Source organism: Pantherophis guttatus, chromosome 1 (genome assembly GCF_059756535.1).
Source record: "Pantherophis guttatus breed Tessera chromosome 1, ASM5975653v1, whole genome shotgun sequence".
Taxonomy (NCBI): domain Eukaryota; kingdom Metazoa; phylum Chordata; class Lepidosauria; order Squamata; family Colubridae; genus Pantherophis; species Pantherophis guttatus.
In genome coordinates, this window is record NC_142063.1 from 348175035 (window position 1) to 348195150 (window position 20116).

The 20116-nt window shown below is 44.4% G+C and overlaps 1 protein-coding gene across 1 annotated transcript; it reads left to right on the forward strand.

Moving 5' to 3' along the window:
* Positions 1-3078: 3078 nt before the first annotated feature.
* Positions 3079-19990, forward strand: LOC148117004 (uncharacterized). The gene is made up of 3 exons (XM_087892138.1): positions 3079-3276; positions 5788-7318; positions 19899-19990. Exons 1-3 carry the CDS (start codon positions 3079-3081, stop codon positions 19988-19990), a joined length of 1821 nt encoding a protein of 606 aa, XP_087748264.1.
* Positions 19991-20116: the final 126 nt, after the last annotated feature.

Genomic DNA, 20116 nt, shown 5'->3' on the forward strand with positions numbered 1-20116 from the left:
TGCCTTTGCCAGCAAAAACGGAGCTCGGGAGGGCCGCGCGTAGCCCACACGAGCTCCGTTTTTGCTGGCAGAGGGTTGCAGGAGGCCGTTGCAGCCGAAAATGGAGCTGCGGAACCCGTTTTTGCAAGCAGAGCACTTGGGCCACCACAGGGACCTTAGACATGAGTGACATCAAGCTGGCCACGCCCCCCCCCAAGGTCAAATACAACCCTGATGTGGCCCTCGAATTTGACACCTCTGCACTACTTAATTGTCCTCACTGTTAGGAAATTTCTCCTTAGTTCCAGGTTGCTTCTCTCCTTGATTGGTTTCCATCGTTTCTTGTCCTGCCCTCAGGTGCTTTGGAGAATAAGTTGACCCCCTCCTCTTTGTGGCAGCCCCTCAAATACTGGAGCCCTGCTATCACGTCCCCCCTGGTCCTTCCTTTCTCTGGACTGCCCATATCCAACTCCTGGGACAAACTTTAGCCGAGAGGTGACAAGTCAAAACTTGGAGGAACCGGTCTCTAATTTAGACACTGGTCATTCGGAAACCTTTTCAAAGGTGGGAACACAATCAACCTGTCACGTGTGATAAGAGATCAAAAGAATGCGATGTATTCTTTGTTTCTGTTTTCCCTGTGGAAAGTGGGGCATGGGTGTGTAAGCACCTCGTTTAAACTGGTCCCAAGAAGGGAATGGAAAAGGATGACGCGGTGTGCTTGGCTGTGTGTGTGTTACTAGAACCAATAATGAAGACGGCGGACTTTCTGACTGTCAAATCAAGTAAAAAATTATATCTGTAATCTAGACAAGGGGTTCCCAAACTGTGGCCCACTAGTGGCCCGTGAGGGGTTTGCGACCGGGCCGCGGAAACGGCTGGCGAGTGTGCGCGCTCTGCCGCACAACCTCACTTGCATAAGCAGCAGGCAAGCATGCACACGTGTTCCATTTAAGTAAGCGGCAAGCCACGTGTGCCCGCCACTCACACAAATGGAGCTGCGCGCACGCACTTGCCGGCTGCTCTCATGGATCCATCCCCTCCCCCGCCCTCCCGCCGGTCCACAAAGCCGGAAACATTGGGGGACTCTGATCTAGACATACATTTGTAATAGATGTTTTATGTTTTGTATTTTTCTCTCTTGGCTGATAAAGGAAGAGGCACAATTATCCTGAACGCAAAACGACTTCAATGCTACGAGCAGTTTTAAGGAAAAGGTAATCGACCGTCTGCAACAATTACTGAAGGGCAATGCTAATGACAAGCCACAGTAGAGGTACTCCTCGATTTACAACCATAATTAAGTCCAAAATTTCTGTTGCTAGGCGAGACACTTGTTAAGTGAGTTTTGCCCCGTTTTGAAACCTTTTTAAACCACAATTGTTAAATGAAGCACTGCTGTCATTAAGTAAGGAACATGATTGTTAAGTGAATCTGGCTTTCCCCCCCCTCCCCCACAACTTGGCTTCTCGGAAGGACGCAAAAGTGAGTCACATTGCCCCGGGACCCTGGAACCGTCATAAACCATGGCTTTGGGGTGAAGTACCATCAGTACGCTGATGACACCCAGCTGTTCATCTCCACCCCAGGCCACCCCAACGATGCCCTTGAAGTGATGTCCCAGTGCCTGGAGGCTGTGCGGACCTGGATGGGGAGGAACAGGCTCAAGCTCAACCCTTCCAAGACTGAGTGGCTGTGGTTCCCGGCATCCCGATAGAGTCAGTTGACCCCATCACTGACTATTGGGGGCGAGTCTTTGGCCCCCACAGAAAGGGCTCGCAATCTGGGAGTCCTTCTGGATACGCAGCTGTCCTTGGAGGAGCATCTGACGGCTGTTGCCAGGGGGACCTTCTGTCAGGTTCGCCTGATTCGCCAGTTGCGGCCCTTTCTTGATCGGGATTCCCTGTGCACAGTCACTCACGCCCTCGTCACCTCTCGCCTGGACTACTGCAATGCTCTCTACATGGGGCTCCCCTTGAAGAGCACCCGGAGGCTCCAGCTGGTCCAGAATGCAGCCACGCGGGTAGTCACGGGAGCCGCATGGTGCTCCCATTCAACACCTCTCCTGCGTGAGCTGCACTGGCTCCCAGTGGTCTTCCGGGTGCGCTTCAAGGTGTTGGTTATCACCTTTAAAGCGCTCCATGGCATAGGGCCTAGTTATTTCCCCCCGGAGATACGGACGATCCCGGATCTGCGCACCTTCCACCGTGCTCTTAAGACCCTCTTATTCCAGCAAGTCGGCCTGGCCTAATTTTTCTCCCCTTTTTAAATTTTAAATTGAAATTTTAATTTGTTTTAAATTTATTGGGGTTTTAATTGTCATGGGCCAAATTTATTTAATTTGGTTTTAAATTGATTTTTAACTTTTGTATTTCTGTATTTTATCCTGTGCCTGTTCACCGCCCTGAGTCCTTCGGGAGTAGGGTGGTATACAAATTTAATAAAACCTAAACCTAAAACCTAAACCTATCTTCGAGACCGCCTGCTGCTACCGATGACCTCCCAGCAATCCGTGCGCTCCCGCAGAGAGGGCCTCCTCGGGGTGCCATCAGCCAAACAATGTAGGCTGGTGACCCCCAGGGAGAGGGCCTTCTCTGTGGGGGCACCTACCCTCTGGAATCAGCTGCCCCCAGAGATAAGGAGAATCCAAGACCTCAGTGCCTTCCGCCGTGCCCTTAAAACCTTCCTTTTCCAGCAAGCCGGGCTGGCTTAGGAAGAAATTTTTTAAATGTTTTAATTGGTTTGTGATTTTTAATTTTTGGGCCAAATTTATATATATCTTTTTAATTGTATTTTAATGTTTGTAGTTTATGTTTTTACTTGGCTGTTCACCACCCTGAGTCCTCAGGGAGAAGGGCGGTATACAAATTTAAAAATAAATAAATAATAAATAAATAAATAAATAAATAAATAAATAAATAAGTATGTATGTATGTATGTATGTATGTATGTATGTATGTATGTGAGCCAATTGCCAAGCATCTCAATTTTGACCTGGGGATGCTGCGACTGTTGTAAATGTGAGAAACAGTCCCCTTTCCCCCCCCTTTTTTTTGTCCCCCTTTTTTCAGTGCCATTGCGACTTTGAATAGTCGCTAAATGAACTGTTGTAAGTCGAGGACTGCCTGTACAGCCTTTACCCTGGGGAAGCCACTCCCTGAAATCCACAAAGAGGAAACTCCACTAGGGCCAACGTTCAGCAGGATCAAATCGGTCACTTACAACATTGCAAAACATCCAACCTCCTCATTAGCTCCTGTGTTGACGACATCCATTCCACGAAAAGCCCACAACAAGGTATGGGAATTATATCTGGATCTGGATGTGCCAATGTGTTTCTTGTCATGTCGCTCCAATCTTCACCTACATTCCAACAACTGAAGCTGTTTACACTGTAGTGAAGAAACGACTGCTATGGAATCACAAGGTAACACAACTAACCTCAGCCCGGCCCACAAATGTACCACACTGGAACTAAGGAGAGGTTTCCTAACATTGAAAGCAACCAGTCGAACCAGAAGTTGCCTCCAGAAGTTGTGGGTGTGACATCACTGGAGGTTTTCAAGAAAGTCCAGAATGGTCTAGAGCAGGGGTCTGCAACCTTAAACACTCAAAGAGCCATTTGGACCCGTTTCCCACAGAAAAGAAAACACCGGGAGCCACAAAACCCTTCCCGTGCCTGACTATTTCTTGAGCGGCCACAAAACTAGCATATGTAGTTGAATTAAACGTTCCGTTTTCTTCTGAAACTTTTCTTGGATTTATCCATGGTTGGCCTACCAGAGGGTTGAAAAAGCTCAATAAATCACGTGCCAGTGGGTGTCGCACATTGGCGGTTGTGACGCATATTTTGAGTGACAGCGCAGCAGAGGGGTGAAAGAGCCACATGCGGCTCCAGTGTCGCAGGTTGCTGACCGTGGACTCTAGGGCCTCCTGCTTGAGCAGGTGATTTGACTAGAAGACCTCCAAGGTCCCTTCCAACTCTGGTATTCTGTTATAGACTCTTGGTGACACTCTTGTACCACTTCTTTTGAGTTGTCCCATGCTCCAGCTGATATCGGCTTTGATGGTGTCCAGTTGCCGTGTTCTTTGGCGGCCTGGTTTCCTTTGACCGCTCACTCTTCCATCATTGTTTTTCTCCGGTGAATTCCCCCCGCGTGACACGGCTAAAATAAGTGAGACACAGTTTGGTGATTTTGCCTTCCAGTGACATGTCTGGTGTTATTGTGCTGGAATGGGTTAACTCACTGCAGCCAACTGGTCGCGGCCAACTCATTACAGACAGCTTGGGGCAATTTAATTAAAACAAATAAAAAATTATTTTAATGTTTGTCATTCACATTTCATTTCGTCCCTCCTTTGGCATCCATTCTTTAATAATTCTATTCCACCATTTCTTTGATATTAGTGTAACTCTTTTTCCACAGCGAGTTGTCCCTCAGCGAGTTGGCTGGCCATGGCAATGGCGAGTTGGCCATGGCGAATTGTCGTAGACCTGTAGGTGCACGGGTCCTTGCTTGTTAGTCCCCTTGCTGTCCAAGGAGTACGCAGGAGTCTTCTCCAGCACCACAGCTCAAAACGAGTTGATCATCTTCTTGTGTTGTTTTCGTCAAACTCCAACTCTCTTTGTACTTGAAATAGATAACCTGACTACTACCTATTTTAAATACCACGAAGCAGGGGTGGGTTCCTCTTACCTTTATTACCGGTTCGCAACGGGATCGTGAGCGCAGACTCGCTTCGCTCTCTCTCGCGCCTTGCACAGATCGCCGATGATGACATCCATGGCAGTGGGCGGGGCCTCCCGCCGGTTTTACTACTGGTCCTTGCGAACCGGTCCAACCCACCACTGCCACAAAGATTTCAACGGACAAAATTACGGCTCCTCCATGAGTTCACCTGTGTCCCCCATCGTGGCCAGTCTCTACACAGAAGACGTAGAAACCAAAGGTTTAAACTCCTTCACAGGAATTCTACCCACTCACTGGTATTAGGTATGTGGACGATACTTGGGTCAAGATTAAGACACAGGAATTGGAAGCCTTCATCAAACACATCAATTCTATGGGCAGATACCTTAAGTTCACTCAAGAGGAATAGAATAGAATTCTTTATTGGCCAAGTGTGATTGGACGCACAAGGAATTTGTCTTTGGTGTCTATTCTCTCAGTGAACATAAGGAGAATAAAATGCATTCATTAAAACTGCATAAAAGACCTGAAGAAGGCTAAGGAGAATAAAAAAGGATTGTTGTATCTATCATGGGGGGCTTTGCTTCTGCAAAGTGACTGCCTTATTCCATCTCCCCTCCTGTATTTTTATCTCCTGTGCCCCTTTTGTGGCCGGATATTCGGCTTTTTGTGATCATTTGCTATCCAGGTTTGTGGTTTCCTGTATGTCAGGATGAGAATTTCCCTACTTTTATGTCATCTGAATCTCTCTGGATTTTCGCCTACTATATATTTCCCACAGACTATCCGTATCTCTAAACTCAAGGATTGGCCATTCCATCTGTGCCTAGGTACATCATTGAAAGAACAGGACTATAACTGCTGTTTTTCTCCCTTATATCTGATTGCCGTGAGAGGGTGATTGATGTTTACATCTGAGTTCAAAATGGCTTAAGTCTTTCTACTGCTGATGTGAGAGTTCAGCGGGACTAAAATGACTTGTACCTCTGATTGATACTCTCTCCACAGGACCCTGGATAACTAGGACATGCCTACCAGCTATAGACTATCTAGCTACAAAATGTACTCATTGGGAGAACTCCTCAAACTGCGAGATGCCCCCCTCTCGCAGGTCTAGCCCTCTTCTTTATCGAGGGCCTATCTCGATGACGGACTTTGGAGTCCGGAGAGATGGCATACAGCAAAAAGAGGGTTATGGGGTTTTTTAGGGAAATTTTTTAATAAGATTTTAAGGGATTCTGGGAGGGGGATAGGTTGCGGGGGGTCGGGGGAAGACCCGCGGGGGACGGTATCTGGGCCAGCCGAGGGGCGTGGCATGGGAGGTGCGGACTCGGGGGTCAAGGAGAGGATTAGACCTTACGATACAGATGGCCATAACATCGATACTGTAGGTGGGAGGGGCAGATATGGCGGGAGCAGGGGGCCACATCATCTTGCGGGAGTGCGTCCTCGCTGGTTGCAAGCGGTGGCATGCTCCGACCCTCAAAGCTCTTCTCATTCCCCAGGTTGTACGGAATCTCGGACCCCAGGCCTTCGACTGATGCTATGCAACGCCAGGTCCGTAGTAAATAAAGCCCCCCTCATTTGTGACCTTATTCAGGAGGGGGGTGCGGACCTGGCAGGTATTACGGAGACCTGGTTGGGCCAGGAAGGGGGAGCCCCCCTTGTTGATATGTGCCCACCAGGTTTCCGTGCTTTCCATCAGCCAAGGTCACAGGGGAGGGGCGGAGGGGTAGCGGTTGTTATTAACGAAGGTCTTGGACCGAGGGAGGCCACTGTTCCTCAGATGGCTGGATGTGAGTCCCTCCTTGTGAAGTGGGGTCATAGGGTGCAGTTGGGCTTACTAGTCACGTACCTGGCTCTCTGCCACGTGGCAACAGCCCTGCCTGAGCTGCTTGATGTTATAGCCGCGGTGGCAGTTGACACTCCCAGGCTTATGGTCATGGGGGATTTTAACCTGTCATCAGTCGGCGAGACATCTGAGGTGGCTCGGGAGTTCATGGCTTCCATGATGGCTGTGGACCTGACCCAGTTAATTTATGGCTCTACTCACATGGGGGGACACACACTGGACCTGGTTTTTGTCTCTGGACAGTGGTTGAGTGATCTCGAGATAGGGGATATAGCGATTGAACCCTTGTCATGGTCAGATCACTCCCTCCTTCGCCTGGACCTCCGAACCGCCACACCCCGCCGCAGGGAGGCGGAACCAACCAGGTGGTTCCGCCCCAGGTGCCTGATGGATCCTGAGAGATTCCAGATGGAGCCATTTCCTGAGGTTCTGGCACACGACTCGGCTGAGGACTTAGTGGCCGCCTGGGATAGGGCGGCGGCTGGGGCTTTAGACCGAGTCGTGCCTTTGCGGCCTCTGACCCGGCGCCGGTCTCACCTGGCTCCTTGGTATACTGAGGAGCTGAGGGAGATGAAGTGCCGGAAAAGACGCCTAGAGAGCAGTTGGAGGGCTAGTCGTTCTGAATCCGACCGAACACTGGTAAGATCTCATATTAAGAATTACCTAGTGGCGATAAGAGTAGAGAAGAGTAACTACTTTTCTGCTCTTATTGCGTCATCAGATAATCGCCCAGCCGCCCCGTTTAGGGTGACCCGCTCCCTGCTCCACCAAGGGGCGCGGGAAGATCCCTTGGAGGGTAGAGCTGAGGATTTTGTACAATATCTGTATGACAAAATCGCTCAGATTCGGGAACAGCTGGACTCTGACTGGGTTGATCCAGGGGAGATGACAAGGGCAGGTCCTGAGAATATTATTTGGGAAGAGTTTGATCCTGTGACTCCCGAAAGCGTGGACAGGATACTGAACAGACTGAATGCGACCACATGTTTATTGGACCCGTGTCCCTCCTGGTTGGTACTGGTCTCCCGCGAGGTGACACAAGGCTGGCTCCAGGAGATTATAAATGCTTCTTTGAGTGAGGGTGTCTTTCCCACCACCTTGAAAGAGGCGGTGGTGAGGGCCCTCCTCAAGAAGCCCTCCCTGGACCCAGCTGTGTTAGCAAATTATCGTCCTGTCTCCAACCTTTGCTTTGTTGCGAAGGTTGTTGAGAGTGTGGTTGCACGACAACTGCCTCAGTACCTGGATAAGTCGAATTATCTAGATCCGTTCCAGTCGGGCTTCAGGCCCGGGTACAGCACAGAGACAGCATTGGTCGTATTGGTTGATGATCTCTGGAGGGCTCGGGACAGGGGTTGCTCCTCTGTCCTGGTCCTATTAGACCTCTCAGCGGCTTTTGATACCATCGATCATGATATCATGCTGCACCGGTTGGAAGGGTTGGGGGTGGGGGGCACTGTTTTACAGTGGTTCTCCTCCTTTCTCTCTGACCGGTCGCAGTCTGTGTTGACGGGGGCAGAGGTCGACCCCGAGGCCCCTTATATGTGGGGTGCCACAAGGATCGGTCCTCTCGCCCCTTCTGTTCAACATTTATGTGAAGCCGCTGGGTGAGATCATCCGTGGTTTTGGGGTGAAGTACCATCAGTACGCTGATGACACCCAGCTGTACATCTCCACCCCAGACCACCCCAATGATGCCCTCGAGGTGATGTTCCAATGCCTGGAGGTCGTACGGATCTGGATGGGGAGGAACAGACTCAGGCTTAACCCATCCAAGACCGAGTGGCTGTGGTTTCCGTCGTCCCGATATAGTCAGTTGGCACCATCTCTGACTATTGGGGGCGAGTCGTTGGCCCCCACAGATGGGGTTCGCAACTTGGGCGTCCTCCTAGACTCACGGCTGTCTTTGACGGCCGTGGCCAGGAGGACTTTTTATCAGGTTCGCCTGATTCGCCAGTTGCGTCCCTTTCTGGATTGGGACTCATTACGCACGGTCACTCACGCCCTTGTCACCTCACGCCTGGATTATTGTAATGCTCTCTACATGGGGCTCCCCTTGAGAAGCACCCGGAGACTCCAACTGGTCCAGAATGCGGCCGCGTGGGTGGTGACGGGAGCAATGTGGCGCTCTCATGTGACCCCCCTCCTGCGCGAGCTGCACTGGCTCCCGGTGGTCTTCCGGGTGCGCTTCAAGGTTTTGGTTACTACCTTTAGAGCGCTCCATGGCTCAGGACCAGGGTACTTACGAGACCGCCTCCTGCCACCAGTAGCCTCTCACCGACCAGTTTGCTCCCATAGAGAGGGGCTCCTCGGGGTGCCGTCAGCCAAACAATGTCGACTGGCGGCCCCCAGGAGGAGAGCCTCCTCTGTGGGGGCACCTGCCATCTGGAACGAGCTCCCCCCGGAGATACAGAGGATCCAAGACCTACGCATCTTCCGCCGCGCCCTAAAAATGTTTTTATTCCAACAGGCTGGTCTGGCCTAACTCTCCCTTTTAAATTGGCCTTTAAATTGGCTTTAAATTGGGTTTTAAATCTCTTTTAGTTAAATTGGATGTTTTAATCTTTGAACCTAATCCTAAATTATTTAATAGTTTTTAATAGTTTTTAACTTTTGTATGTCTTTGTATTTATTTATGGCTGTTCACCGCCCTGAGTCCCTCGGGAGTAGGGCGGTATACAAATATGAAAAATTAATTAATTAATTAATTAAGAATAAAAACATAGAACACTTAGTGATAGTCAAGGTTACTAATAAGCTATCCAATCGTACTAGGAAACAAAACCAATATAAATTGAAAGATACAAGCAACATGGTTATAGTCGTAAGTGGGAAGAGATAGATACTAGTAAGGAAGAGAAGAATAATAGTAATACAGTCTTAGTAAATTGTTTGATACTGTTGTGGGAATTAGTTGTTAAGCAGAGTGATGGCATTCAGGAAAAAACTGTCCTTGTGTCTAGTAGTTCTGGTGTGCAGTGCTCTACAGCCTCGTTTGAGGGTAGGAGTTGAAACAGTTGATGTCCAGGATGTGAGGGGTCTGTAGATATTTTCACAGCCCTCTTTTTGACTCGGGCAGTACACAGGTCCTCAATGGAAGGCAGGTTGGTAGCCATTGTTTTTTCTGCAGTTCTAATTATCCTCTGAAGTCTGTGTCTGCCTTGTTGGGTTGCAGAGTCAAACCAGACAATTATAGAGGTGCAGATGACAGACTCAATAATTCCTCTGTAGAACTCGATCAGCAGCTCCTTGGGCAGTTTGAGCTTCCTGAGTTGGCACAAAAAGAACATTCTTTGTTGATGATGTTTTTGATGTTAGGTGTCCATTTTAAGTCTTGAGATATGATAGAACCTAGAAACTTGAAGGACTCTACTGTTGATACTGTGTTGTCTAGTATTGTAAGAGGTGGTAGTATGGGAGGATTTCTCCTAAAGTCCACCACCATTTCTACGGTTTTGAGTGTCTTCAGTTCCAGATTGTTCTGGTCGCACCACGAGGCTAGTTGTTCAGCCTCCTGTCTGTACGCAGATTCATCATTGTCTCGAATGAGACTGATCATTGTTGTATCATCTGCAAACTTCAGTATTTTAACAGAGGGATCTTTTGAGATGCAGTCATTGGTGTACAGAGAGAAGTGGAGCGAGCGCACAGTCTTGGGGGGCCCCTGTGCTAATTGTGCAGGTATCTGATGTGATTTTGCTTAGCTGCACCTGCTGCTTCCTGTCTGTTAGGAAGCTTATGATCCATTTACAAGTGTGTTCAGGTACCTGTAGCTGGTTTACTTTTACTTTTTTACTTTTACTTTTATTTAATTTTTATTTAATTGATATACCGCCCTTCTCCTGAAGGACTCAGGGTGGTGAACAGCCAATAATAAAATACATACATACAAAATTTAAAAAACAGAACTAAAATCGAATTAAATAATTTGGCCCAGACAGTTTAAAACCCCAATCAATTTAAAACAGATTTAAACTTTGAAAATTAAAAGATATTGAAAATATTAAAATTGTTTAAAAATTGTTTAAAAAGAGGGAGAAAGTTAGGCCAGGCCCGCCTGGTGAAATAAAAAGGTCTTTAGAGCGCGGCGGAAGGTGCGCAGATCCGGGATCCTCCGTATCTCCGGGGGGAGCTCGTTCCAGATAGTAGGTGCCCCCACAGAGAAGGCTCTCCCCTAAGGTTTAGCTTAGTTAGAAGTGTGTCTGGAATGATGGTATTGAATGCTGAACTAAAGTCTACAACGAAGACCCTTGCGTAGGTCTTTGGAGATTCAAGATGTTGTAGGATGTAGTGCAGAGCCATATTAACAGCATCATCTGTCGATCTTTTTGCTCCGTCTGCAAATTGCAAGGTGTCAGCACTAGAGTAAATGCAGGTTGAAGTGCTGACTTCTGATCAGTGCATTCAAGACAAGCCTGTATTTTTAGCTTTGCTTCCTCAGTCCAAGTTCTCACCTACATGTATTTAATTGTTGGTTTAATGGTTTTAAGTCTTTGTAAGCAGGAACATGGTGGATCGTGCAATGATCAGAGTGTCCCACAGCTGCTCGTGGTAAAGACCGATAAGCATCTTTTAATGTTGTGTAGCAAAGTATTCTTGCCTCTTGTGAGACAATTGACATGCTCTTTCCTTAAATCTGCTTTGTTTACATCTCCCAGAATAATTGGAAGAGAGCCTGGGTATTTAACTTCTGCTGTCAAGGAACACAGCCTGGCTTTCCTGGACTGTGCAGTGCACCTTAAGGAAGACAGAAGCCTCAACGCTGAAGTTTACAGGAACACCCCCCCACCCCAAGAGATCAGTATTTACATTTTGATTCTCACCACCCACTGGAGCACAAAATGGGAGTGATCAGAACCCTACAGCACCGGGCTGAAAGTTTGCCTACCAGCAAAGAGGGAAAAGAAAAAGAACTAAAGTATGACAAGGAAGCCCTCAGAACTTATGGCTATCCTAACTGGGCCTTCACCAAATCCAAAAGAGGACCGAGCAGGAGCAACTCCATAACAGACAACAAAGAGAACAATAAATGAAGCAACACTGTCATTCCATTCATTGCAGAAAAGCTCAGGATGATTTTCAACCAGTGCAACATACCTACACACTTTAAACCCAAAAATACTCTAAGGCAGAAGCTTGTCCACTCCAAGGAGAAAACACCCGGACACAAACTGAGCAATGTGATATAAGCAATACAAAGCAGTGAGACATGCAGATCTGTATGTTGGAGAAACAAAACAACCACTTCACAGATACGTGGCACAGCATAGAACAAACCCATCAGGACAAAATTCAGCAGCTTATCTGCATTTGAAAGACAAAGGTTACTCTTGAAGATGGGCAAAATCCACATTCTTCCACAAAGATGGTCTAGAGGCCATGTATGTTAAAATTGAACAGCCCTCTCTCAATAGAGGGGGAGGAATATGACATCATCTATCTCCTATTTACAACACAGTCCTTTCAGCAATCACAAGACGGTTCCACACCCATCTGCACTCTGATTCAGGTGACTCTGACGATACAGATAAACTCCCAAATAGCCTCATGTTTATGTTATCCATTCAGTCATGTCTAACTCTTAGCAATTCTCTGGGCCAGGTCACATCTTCCAATTTTGCACTACTTCTCTTGAGTTGTTCTAGGCTCTGTCCGGTTGTCAGCTTTGATGGTGTCCAGCTGCCGTGTTCTTCGGCAGCCTGGTTTCCTTTTACCACTCTCACTTCCAAGCTTTCTCCAGTGGATTCCCTTCCATGACACGGCCAAAGTAACACAGTTTTGTGATTTTGCCTTCTAGTGACATGTCTGGTGTTATGCGCTCCAGAACTTTGTTTGTTAGTAACCGTGGCTATGCAAGGAATATGTAGGACGCTTCTCCAGCAGCGCAACTCAAATGAGTTGATTTTTTTCCGGTCTTGCTTTTTTAAGGTCCAAGGACCAAATGAATGCAAAGAATATAGATCCTCCCATTCCCCACCTAGTTCAGTTAGAACTGAAGAAGCTTCTTGGATGAGAAGCGAAAGGTCTTTAAGGAAAACAACGAAGAAAGTCGAGTTGCCTTTTGGGAAAAAAGCATCTTGGACAAGCATGACCTGGGCGATTTGAGGATCTCCATAGATCTACCCCAATACACTTTGCGGGGGTTGCCTCAGAAGACAATCTGGCACTCCCTTCTGTGGCCACAAATTAGGGTCACAATTCTTGTAAATCCCAGAATTTCCTTCCCAGGAAATTCCACAACCACCATGGGACTTTCAGCTTCTCTTTTTTTTTTTTCAGCTCTCTTTTTCGTGGCTCACCTCTGCATTGTAACTCAGGTTGTAATGGAGTCCACATCCAGTTTACACACCTGCAGCTTTATTCCTTTGTATATTGATTCAGTATTCAGTTGTAGCTCTCTCTTCATCCGATTCCAAACCTTTCTAGTTCACTTTAAACCCTGAAGTTGTAGAAGAAATTGGTAGAATCACTTCTGCAAGAGCCTTGGTGGCGCAGTGGTTAGAGTGCAGTACTGCAGGCTACTTCTGCTGACTGCTGGCTGCCTGCAATTTGGCAGTTCAAATCTCACCAGGCTCAAGGTTGACTCAGCTTTCTATCCTTCTGAGATGGGTAAAATGAGGACTCAGATTGTTGGGGGCAATATGCTGACTCTGTAAACCGCTTAGAGAGGGCTGTGAAGCACTGTGAAGCGGTATATAAGTCTAAGTGCTATTGCCACATAAGTGAACACAGAACAATTCATTTAAACAGATTTTACCAACTATAAATATTCTGCATGAAACAATTCAATTTTTTTTAATCCAATGCATTTCAGTTGAAGAATTCAAATGTTGCTCAAAACTCTGAACTTTGTAAGGTCAAGTTGAATTGTACCTTCTTTGTCTTAGAAAATTTGTACTTTTTCAGGTAGGCTGAAGTGCTAATTTTTTATCTGTTTACTAAACTCTGTATATATTATGATAATCTAATGAACCACTGAAACAATTTATATGGAGCCTTTGATGCAGATTAACAGAGTTGGAAGGGACCTTGGAGGTCATCTAATCCAACCCTCCGCCCAAGCAGGAGACCCTACACCATTTCTGACCGATGGCAGTCCAGTCTTTTCTGGAAAGCCTCCAGGGATGAAGCTCCCCCAACTTCTGAAGGAAGCTTCTGTTCCATGGGTGGATTGTTCTCATTTTTTTTTTACTCCAGGCTGAACCTCAGAAGGGGAATCTGAGATGGTAGCTTCCTTTGTTATATCTCTCCTTTTGCCATCTTTGGCCTTGTGGTTTTTCCTGGCTAAAAGTCTATGGGGATTCTCCGTCCTCTAGGTCATGGTTATCCCAAAGTTGCTCTTTCAAGACTTTCTGGTTTTTCTTTGAAGATGTTTCACTTCTCATCCAAGAAGCTTCTTCCGCTCTGACTGGATGATGAGGAATGAGAAGATTTATATTCCTTGCTGGTCATTTGAGTGAGGCCATCAGGAGGTTTATTGGTGTCCTTGCCTGAACGGTGCAAATGGATGTGGAGCCTTCTTGGAACTGTTGAAAAGATTGTGTTGTAGAGTACATATGGATGACGTCGTATCCCTCCCCCTCTGTTGAGAGAGAGCTGCTCAATTTTGACATAGATGGCCTCTTTGAACCCTCTTTCAAACCAGCGATCCTCTCTGCCCAAAATGTGGAATTTGTTGTCTTCAAAAGAGACAACAAAGTCTCTTTTCTCTTTTAAATGCAAGTCATAAGGGAAAGTCCTGATGGGTTTGTTCTCCTAGGTTGCGCCATGCATTTATGAAGTGGTTGTTTTGTTTCCCCAATGTACAGATCTGCACAAGGCTCACTGCATTGTCCTGAGACGAATGACTGAGAACCTCCATAGACATTTGTTGAGAAATGCACAACCAGGAGACCCTTTTTTCCTTTTTTTGGATATACATCAATATCATTATTTGAACAGTGAGGCTTCTCATTCATTTTTTTCACTTGCCTCCCAAACTCCTCCCTTGAGTCTTTGTCTCTGTCTACATCTTTCCTATTTAACCCAAATATTTCTTCCATCTCTATTATCTTTTCTGCCGTACCTCCGGAGGATTTGCCCAAGCCCCTATCTTCTCTTCAAAAATATTTTTTCTTTTTATCCAATCCCATAATATATATTGTCCCTTATTTGATTCATAAGTCTTTATTATCTTCTCCTTCTTCTCTTCTTGTTTTATTTGTTCATTTATCTGTTTTGTCTTTTCCTCTGGTCTTTCTATTATCACTTCTCTTTCCTGTGTTTTATTATCTTTATTCATTGTCCAACCAAGGGACACTTTTTTTTTGTAATTTTTTTTTATTTTTTTTCCAACATAAACATAAAAAAGAAAATTTTTCTCAAGAAGGAAGTCTTGGTCCGATCACAAATGGGTATACTAGTTTAACAAATAAAAACAGATAATTTTAACATAAATTCCAACATCTTAATTTAAATCTTCTATTATCTCATCATACATCTTAATCTCCTACTAAAGCAAAGCTCATTTTTATATTCAATTATAAATTCAATTATAAATCAAAATTCAATACCGCTCTATCTAAATTTTCTTTTTTCATTGCTCCTTTTAACATCAACAATAAACACAAAAACAATCTAATCTATTAATCTATATATTTACTTTACAATTTTATCATCACGAATCCTAATTTCCAAATATATGCAACTCAATTTTTATTTCAATTTATTAATCAAAATTTCTATTTTTCTTGTTTTCTAGACCCAATTCATCCTCTTAATCTTAAACTTTTATACAGACATCTCAAAATTTCCCATTTCATTTTAATTATTGCCCAACATTTTCTTTTTCACCCCTTATTAATAATTATTCTTATGCTGAGTTTTCAGCATATTCTCCTCCATAACTCCAACTATTATTTGGCTGATTTCCAGCATTTTCCATTGTTTTGGCGGATTTCCAGCATGCTTTATTTTGGCTAATTAACAGCATTCTCCTGCATAACTCTACCTATTATTTCCAGCATTACATTATTTTGGCTGAGTTTTCAGTTTATTCTCCTCCTTAACTCCAACTGCTATTCTGTTAATTTATTTTAAAAATTTCTTCTTCAATAGAATTGAATAGAATTGATAAGGAAACGAAGAATTTATCTATTTATCCACTGTTTCCAACTATACTCTTTCAGGGTGTATCCCCATCTATTTCTTAATATTAATCAATTCCAACATATGTTAAATTCAATCTCAATTATGACTTCCATCTGTGTACCTTAGTATATCATCTATAATCATTAACAATCATAATTATCATCCACCACTTTAGCAACTTAAAACTAAAACATGTTACATCAAATTATGCTTTTATGAAAATATCACTTTTAATCACCTTAACTTCCCACTTCTGTTTTAATTGTCTTTTATTTTTAATTTTCTATCTTTATTTTACCATAAGCACTTCTTGTTTTTATTTAAAGCTCACTTAAACTCTGTATAAATAATACAGAAGCTGTCAACCCTACAAGTTGACGGACCATACTACGTCATGTGAATCTGTGCTTTTTTTTAAAGTTTTTTTTTTTTTACACAAACACACATACAAACATGCAATGTATTTTTTCTGAACAGAGTATTTGGCCAATTCACAAATTTAAACAGTTTTTAGTCATTTCAACTAAGTTTACAATTTCTATACTTCCTTTTTGCCATGATATTTATTCTCATCTATTTTTTTAACCAATATTATCCTTCATTCTCACCTCTGATCTTAACCAAATTCAGTTTCTCCCTTCTATTCTATGTTGTACACCTCAAATTTAAGATCTCACCTAATATGATTCCTAGTATTTCCTTATTTTCCTTTATTATGATTACTGATATTTCCCATTGTCATCTATTTTTATATCTATCATCAAATTCAAAATCAAATTTAACCGGAAGCATTGCGGCTAGACAATCGGGGGAATTAACAGGCTCCAATGAGCTCTGCGAAAACCCGGACTGACAAACCGCTGCTGAGGGGGTCTTCAGACCGGAACCGTCCTGTAGGGATGGGGAAGAAGGAGAGGCACCTCGGAAGACCAAGAGGAACAGGCAAGTTCCTCAAAGGTCACAGGAAACTCTCTCTGATTCGGCAGCGGGGGCGGCGGCCATTGTGGCTATCAGGAAGCTGGGGCAACCGGGCTAAGTGTTGAGCAGGAGTGGTGACTGGATCCGGCTTTGAAGCCGGGTGAGTGACAGCCAACTCAGAGGGGAAATAACAAAAAGACTTTTAAATCTGAAAAAAAACCCAGCATAAAAATAATGGCTAATGGGCATAGGGGGAAGAAAAGAGGATTTCTGAAGCGCAATTCAAAGGGACAAAAATCTGAAAAGGAAATCGACTATTGAATATAATTATTTGGATAACTTTAAAAACTAGAAGAAATAACCCCAAAATTGGCTAAAGGATTGGAAAGAAAATAAGTAGATCCTTTTTTTGAATGTTAAGAAAAACAAAAGAGAAATTGGAAAATAAGCCCTATAACAGAAGTACTGAATAAACAAAACAAAAAAAAAGAGGGGAAAAGTATTGTTTAATTAGGACTGGATTATAAAACTGATTTTGCATTTTCAAAGTTAAAAAGAAGAAAAGAGAAGCTAGTAAAGACTCTTAATGTGGATTGAAACAAAATGGATACTTTATTTATTAGTTCAATTTATATGCCGTCTTTCTCCGGAGACCTCAGGGACTACTGATAGGAATTGTGGATTGTAGAGAGACATCTTCAGGAGAGAAAAGAACATTGCAGTTTGGAACTTTTGTTTTGGAAAATTCTGAATTTTATTAGTGATAACAGCCGTGAGAACTTTTGAGGAGGATTTCTTTGTCTGTAAGCGGCTTGGCTTTGGGAAAAAAAGGGAATACAATGAAACTTTTAAAATTGGAATAATACCAACCCAGAAAGAATAAAATGGTGCAGGAAATTAGAGAAATGATGAAAATGATGTATTCGTCATGGAAAACGGAAATAAGGGAAATAATTACAATGTTACATGGAGAATCGAAACCTGAGGATCCAAAAACTGAGATAGAGCATGCGTAAGCTGACAAGGAAACAAAGATGGAGAAGCAAGACACAGAGATTAAAAATAAAGAAGATAAAGACAACGAGATTAATTATGGAAAATTAATTGAATATGTAGATAGTAACAATAAAAAGGAGGCTTTTAGAGATTACATTGGGATTAACAATGGAAAAAACAGAGGGTGGGAAGAGACAAGGAAAGAAGGATGGAATAGAAAGAATACGAAAAACTTAAATGATTTCACTGGGATTAACAGTGAAAAAATAAAGAGAGAAAAAGGGTGGAAAACAACAGGAAATACAGGGCAAAATAGAAGAGTCCAGGACTTTGAAATACAGAATGATTACACTGGGATAAGCAGTGGGGAAATAAGAAAAAGAGAAAAGAGATGGGAAACATTGGGAAATATAGGGCAAAATAGGAGAGTTCAAGATTTTAAAGCTCAAAAGAAAAAAAGGGGAAAGAAAAAGGCAAAAATAAAAATGAAAAGGGAGAAAAGGAGAAATAAATGAAAGGAATATGCTATACGTACTTAGAATTGAAATATGAATTATAGTAAGAAATAATGGAAAATTATGTGATTGTAAAAAATGAATTGAATAATAATTGGGAATATTTCTATCTGCATTTTTGAAACTTAGATCATGACAGTGTCAGCTTTGGAAGCCATATTAGGCGGGAAGCTCCAATGCTGCCACCTTCTCGTGTGTGGGAAAGTAGAAGAGGGGGGTTAGTAGACATAATAGCATTCTTCCTGTCGGTCAAGGTCAGGGCGATCCTGCATCTGGAGAAGGAGTGGTTGGAGTGATGTCTCGAGATGGGACGGAGGTTGATTGGACCATGTGATCAACTGGGGGGAAACAGGGATCAGTGCCATTGTAACTTTGAACTGTCGTAAGTCGAGGACTACCTGTATAGTGATACAATAAAAGCACAGATTCCATTCGTAACTCGAGGACTACCTGTAGTTAATTTCCTCTATTCTCCATGTGGGCCACCCATGGTCCACTGTCCACCAATCCAACACGTTCCTTTTATTTTGGGGAAGCAGTCTGCGCCTCCGGAAGGTTCCCATCACTCGGCCTTGAAACGTCAGGATTTTCTCAGGCTGCAAACACGTAAATTCCTCGCCTCCCTCCCAGCTCCCAATACATCCCAAGCATTCCCCTCCCCCTCTCTTTGTTTCTGTTGTCAAATTGTGAGTAGAGGTGCATCACAAGTCAGCCATGAGAAGTTGTAGGTCAAGGACTATCTAGAGCAGGGCACGGAGATGAATCAGGAATGATCAGAACAAAGGAGAACAAAGAATGACAGACAATGATTCCACCCAGGAGATTTCTTGATTGTTCAATACCTAGAGAACCATCTGACACAGATTATAATCTACAAAATGCATATTATTTGCAAATTATAAGGGAGGAGCCAGCTGCCTCGATCCTCTTTCTCCCACATACAACATCTTTGCTAAATTACCCAAGTATAATCAAGCTAAGAACTAGGATTACTACACAAAAGGTTACAAATTTTCTGGACTGATGGGGTTTTAATTTTTAATTTGTTAGTCTTAATTGCCCTTTTAACTTTTCAATTTTGAGATTTGGATTTAATTTCTTTTTAACTTTTTCATTAGATGTTTTTTTACTGTTGTGAGCCGCCCTGAGTCCGGCTGGAGATAGGGCGGCATATAAATCTCATTCATAAATAAATAAATAAATAAATAAATAAATAAATAAATAAATAAATAAATAAATAAATATTCACTCATCCGGCCCTTCCCCCCTTGACAATTTTGTCTTCAGGCTTTTAACTGCTTGCAGAGCTGTACCAATCTACCCATTTATTTTTTGCAGGCACTGGTCTACCCATCTGTTTTTGCAGGCACCAATCTACTCATGTATTTTTGCAGGCACCGGTCTACTCATTGGTTTTTTGGAGGCACCGGTCTACCACCAAACTGCTTCTTACCACTGATCAGCTGTAGGGCGGCCCTTTGCAGCAAGTTTAAACAGTTTTTTTTCCTTATAGCCCATCAGCTGGGACTCAGGAGGCATCAATAGATTGGGGGTGGGGCCAAATAAAAGGTAAGAATAACGTGGGGGGGGGTAGGGAGGCAGGGGGGCAGAACCGGTTCGGTGACGTGATATCGTCACCGCTACCGGCTGGGCGGAACCAGGAGGAACCCACCACTGATGCCTGGCCTTGGACATTGGCACAACCCAGTTCCACGCCTCCCGGGTCTTCGTGGAGCTGTCCTTCCCCCACCCTCCCAGTTCCCCATCACATCCCCATACAGGTTTATGGCCCATTTTTCCCCCCTTCACTTTGGATGGCAGGATGCTGGCAAGGCACCAAGCTGAAGATGGCAGAACTGGCATGGTCACAGGAAGCCCCCCTGCCCAAGGGGATTCGGCCGCTCCCCGGCTGAGCATTGCGCGTGGCTGTGGCTGGCGGTCACGCAACCCCCGGGATGCACGCGGGGAGGGGCTGGAGGCGAGGCGAGGCGGGGGCGGGGAGGGTAAAAGGGAAGCGGTGTGGGGCTGCGGGGCCAGCG

Coding starts and splice junctions, on each gene's coding strand:
- LOC148117004 (XM_087892138.1), top strand. CDS start 3,079: ATGAACTGTTGTAAGTCGAGGACTGCCTGTACAGCCTTTACCCTGGGG. Junction 3,277..5,787: donor CACGAAAAGCCCACAACAAG/GTATGGGAATTA, acceptor TCGCAGGTCTAG/CCCTCTTCTTTATCGAGGGC. Junction 7,319..19,898: donor GCGGGAAGATCCCTTGGAGG/GTAGAGCTGAGG, acceptor TTTGGATGGCAG/GATGCTGGCAAGGCACCAAG.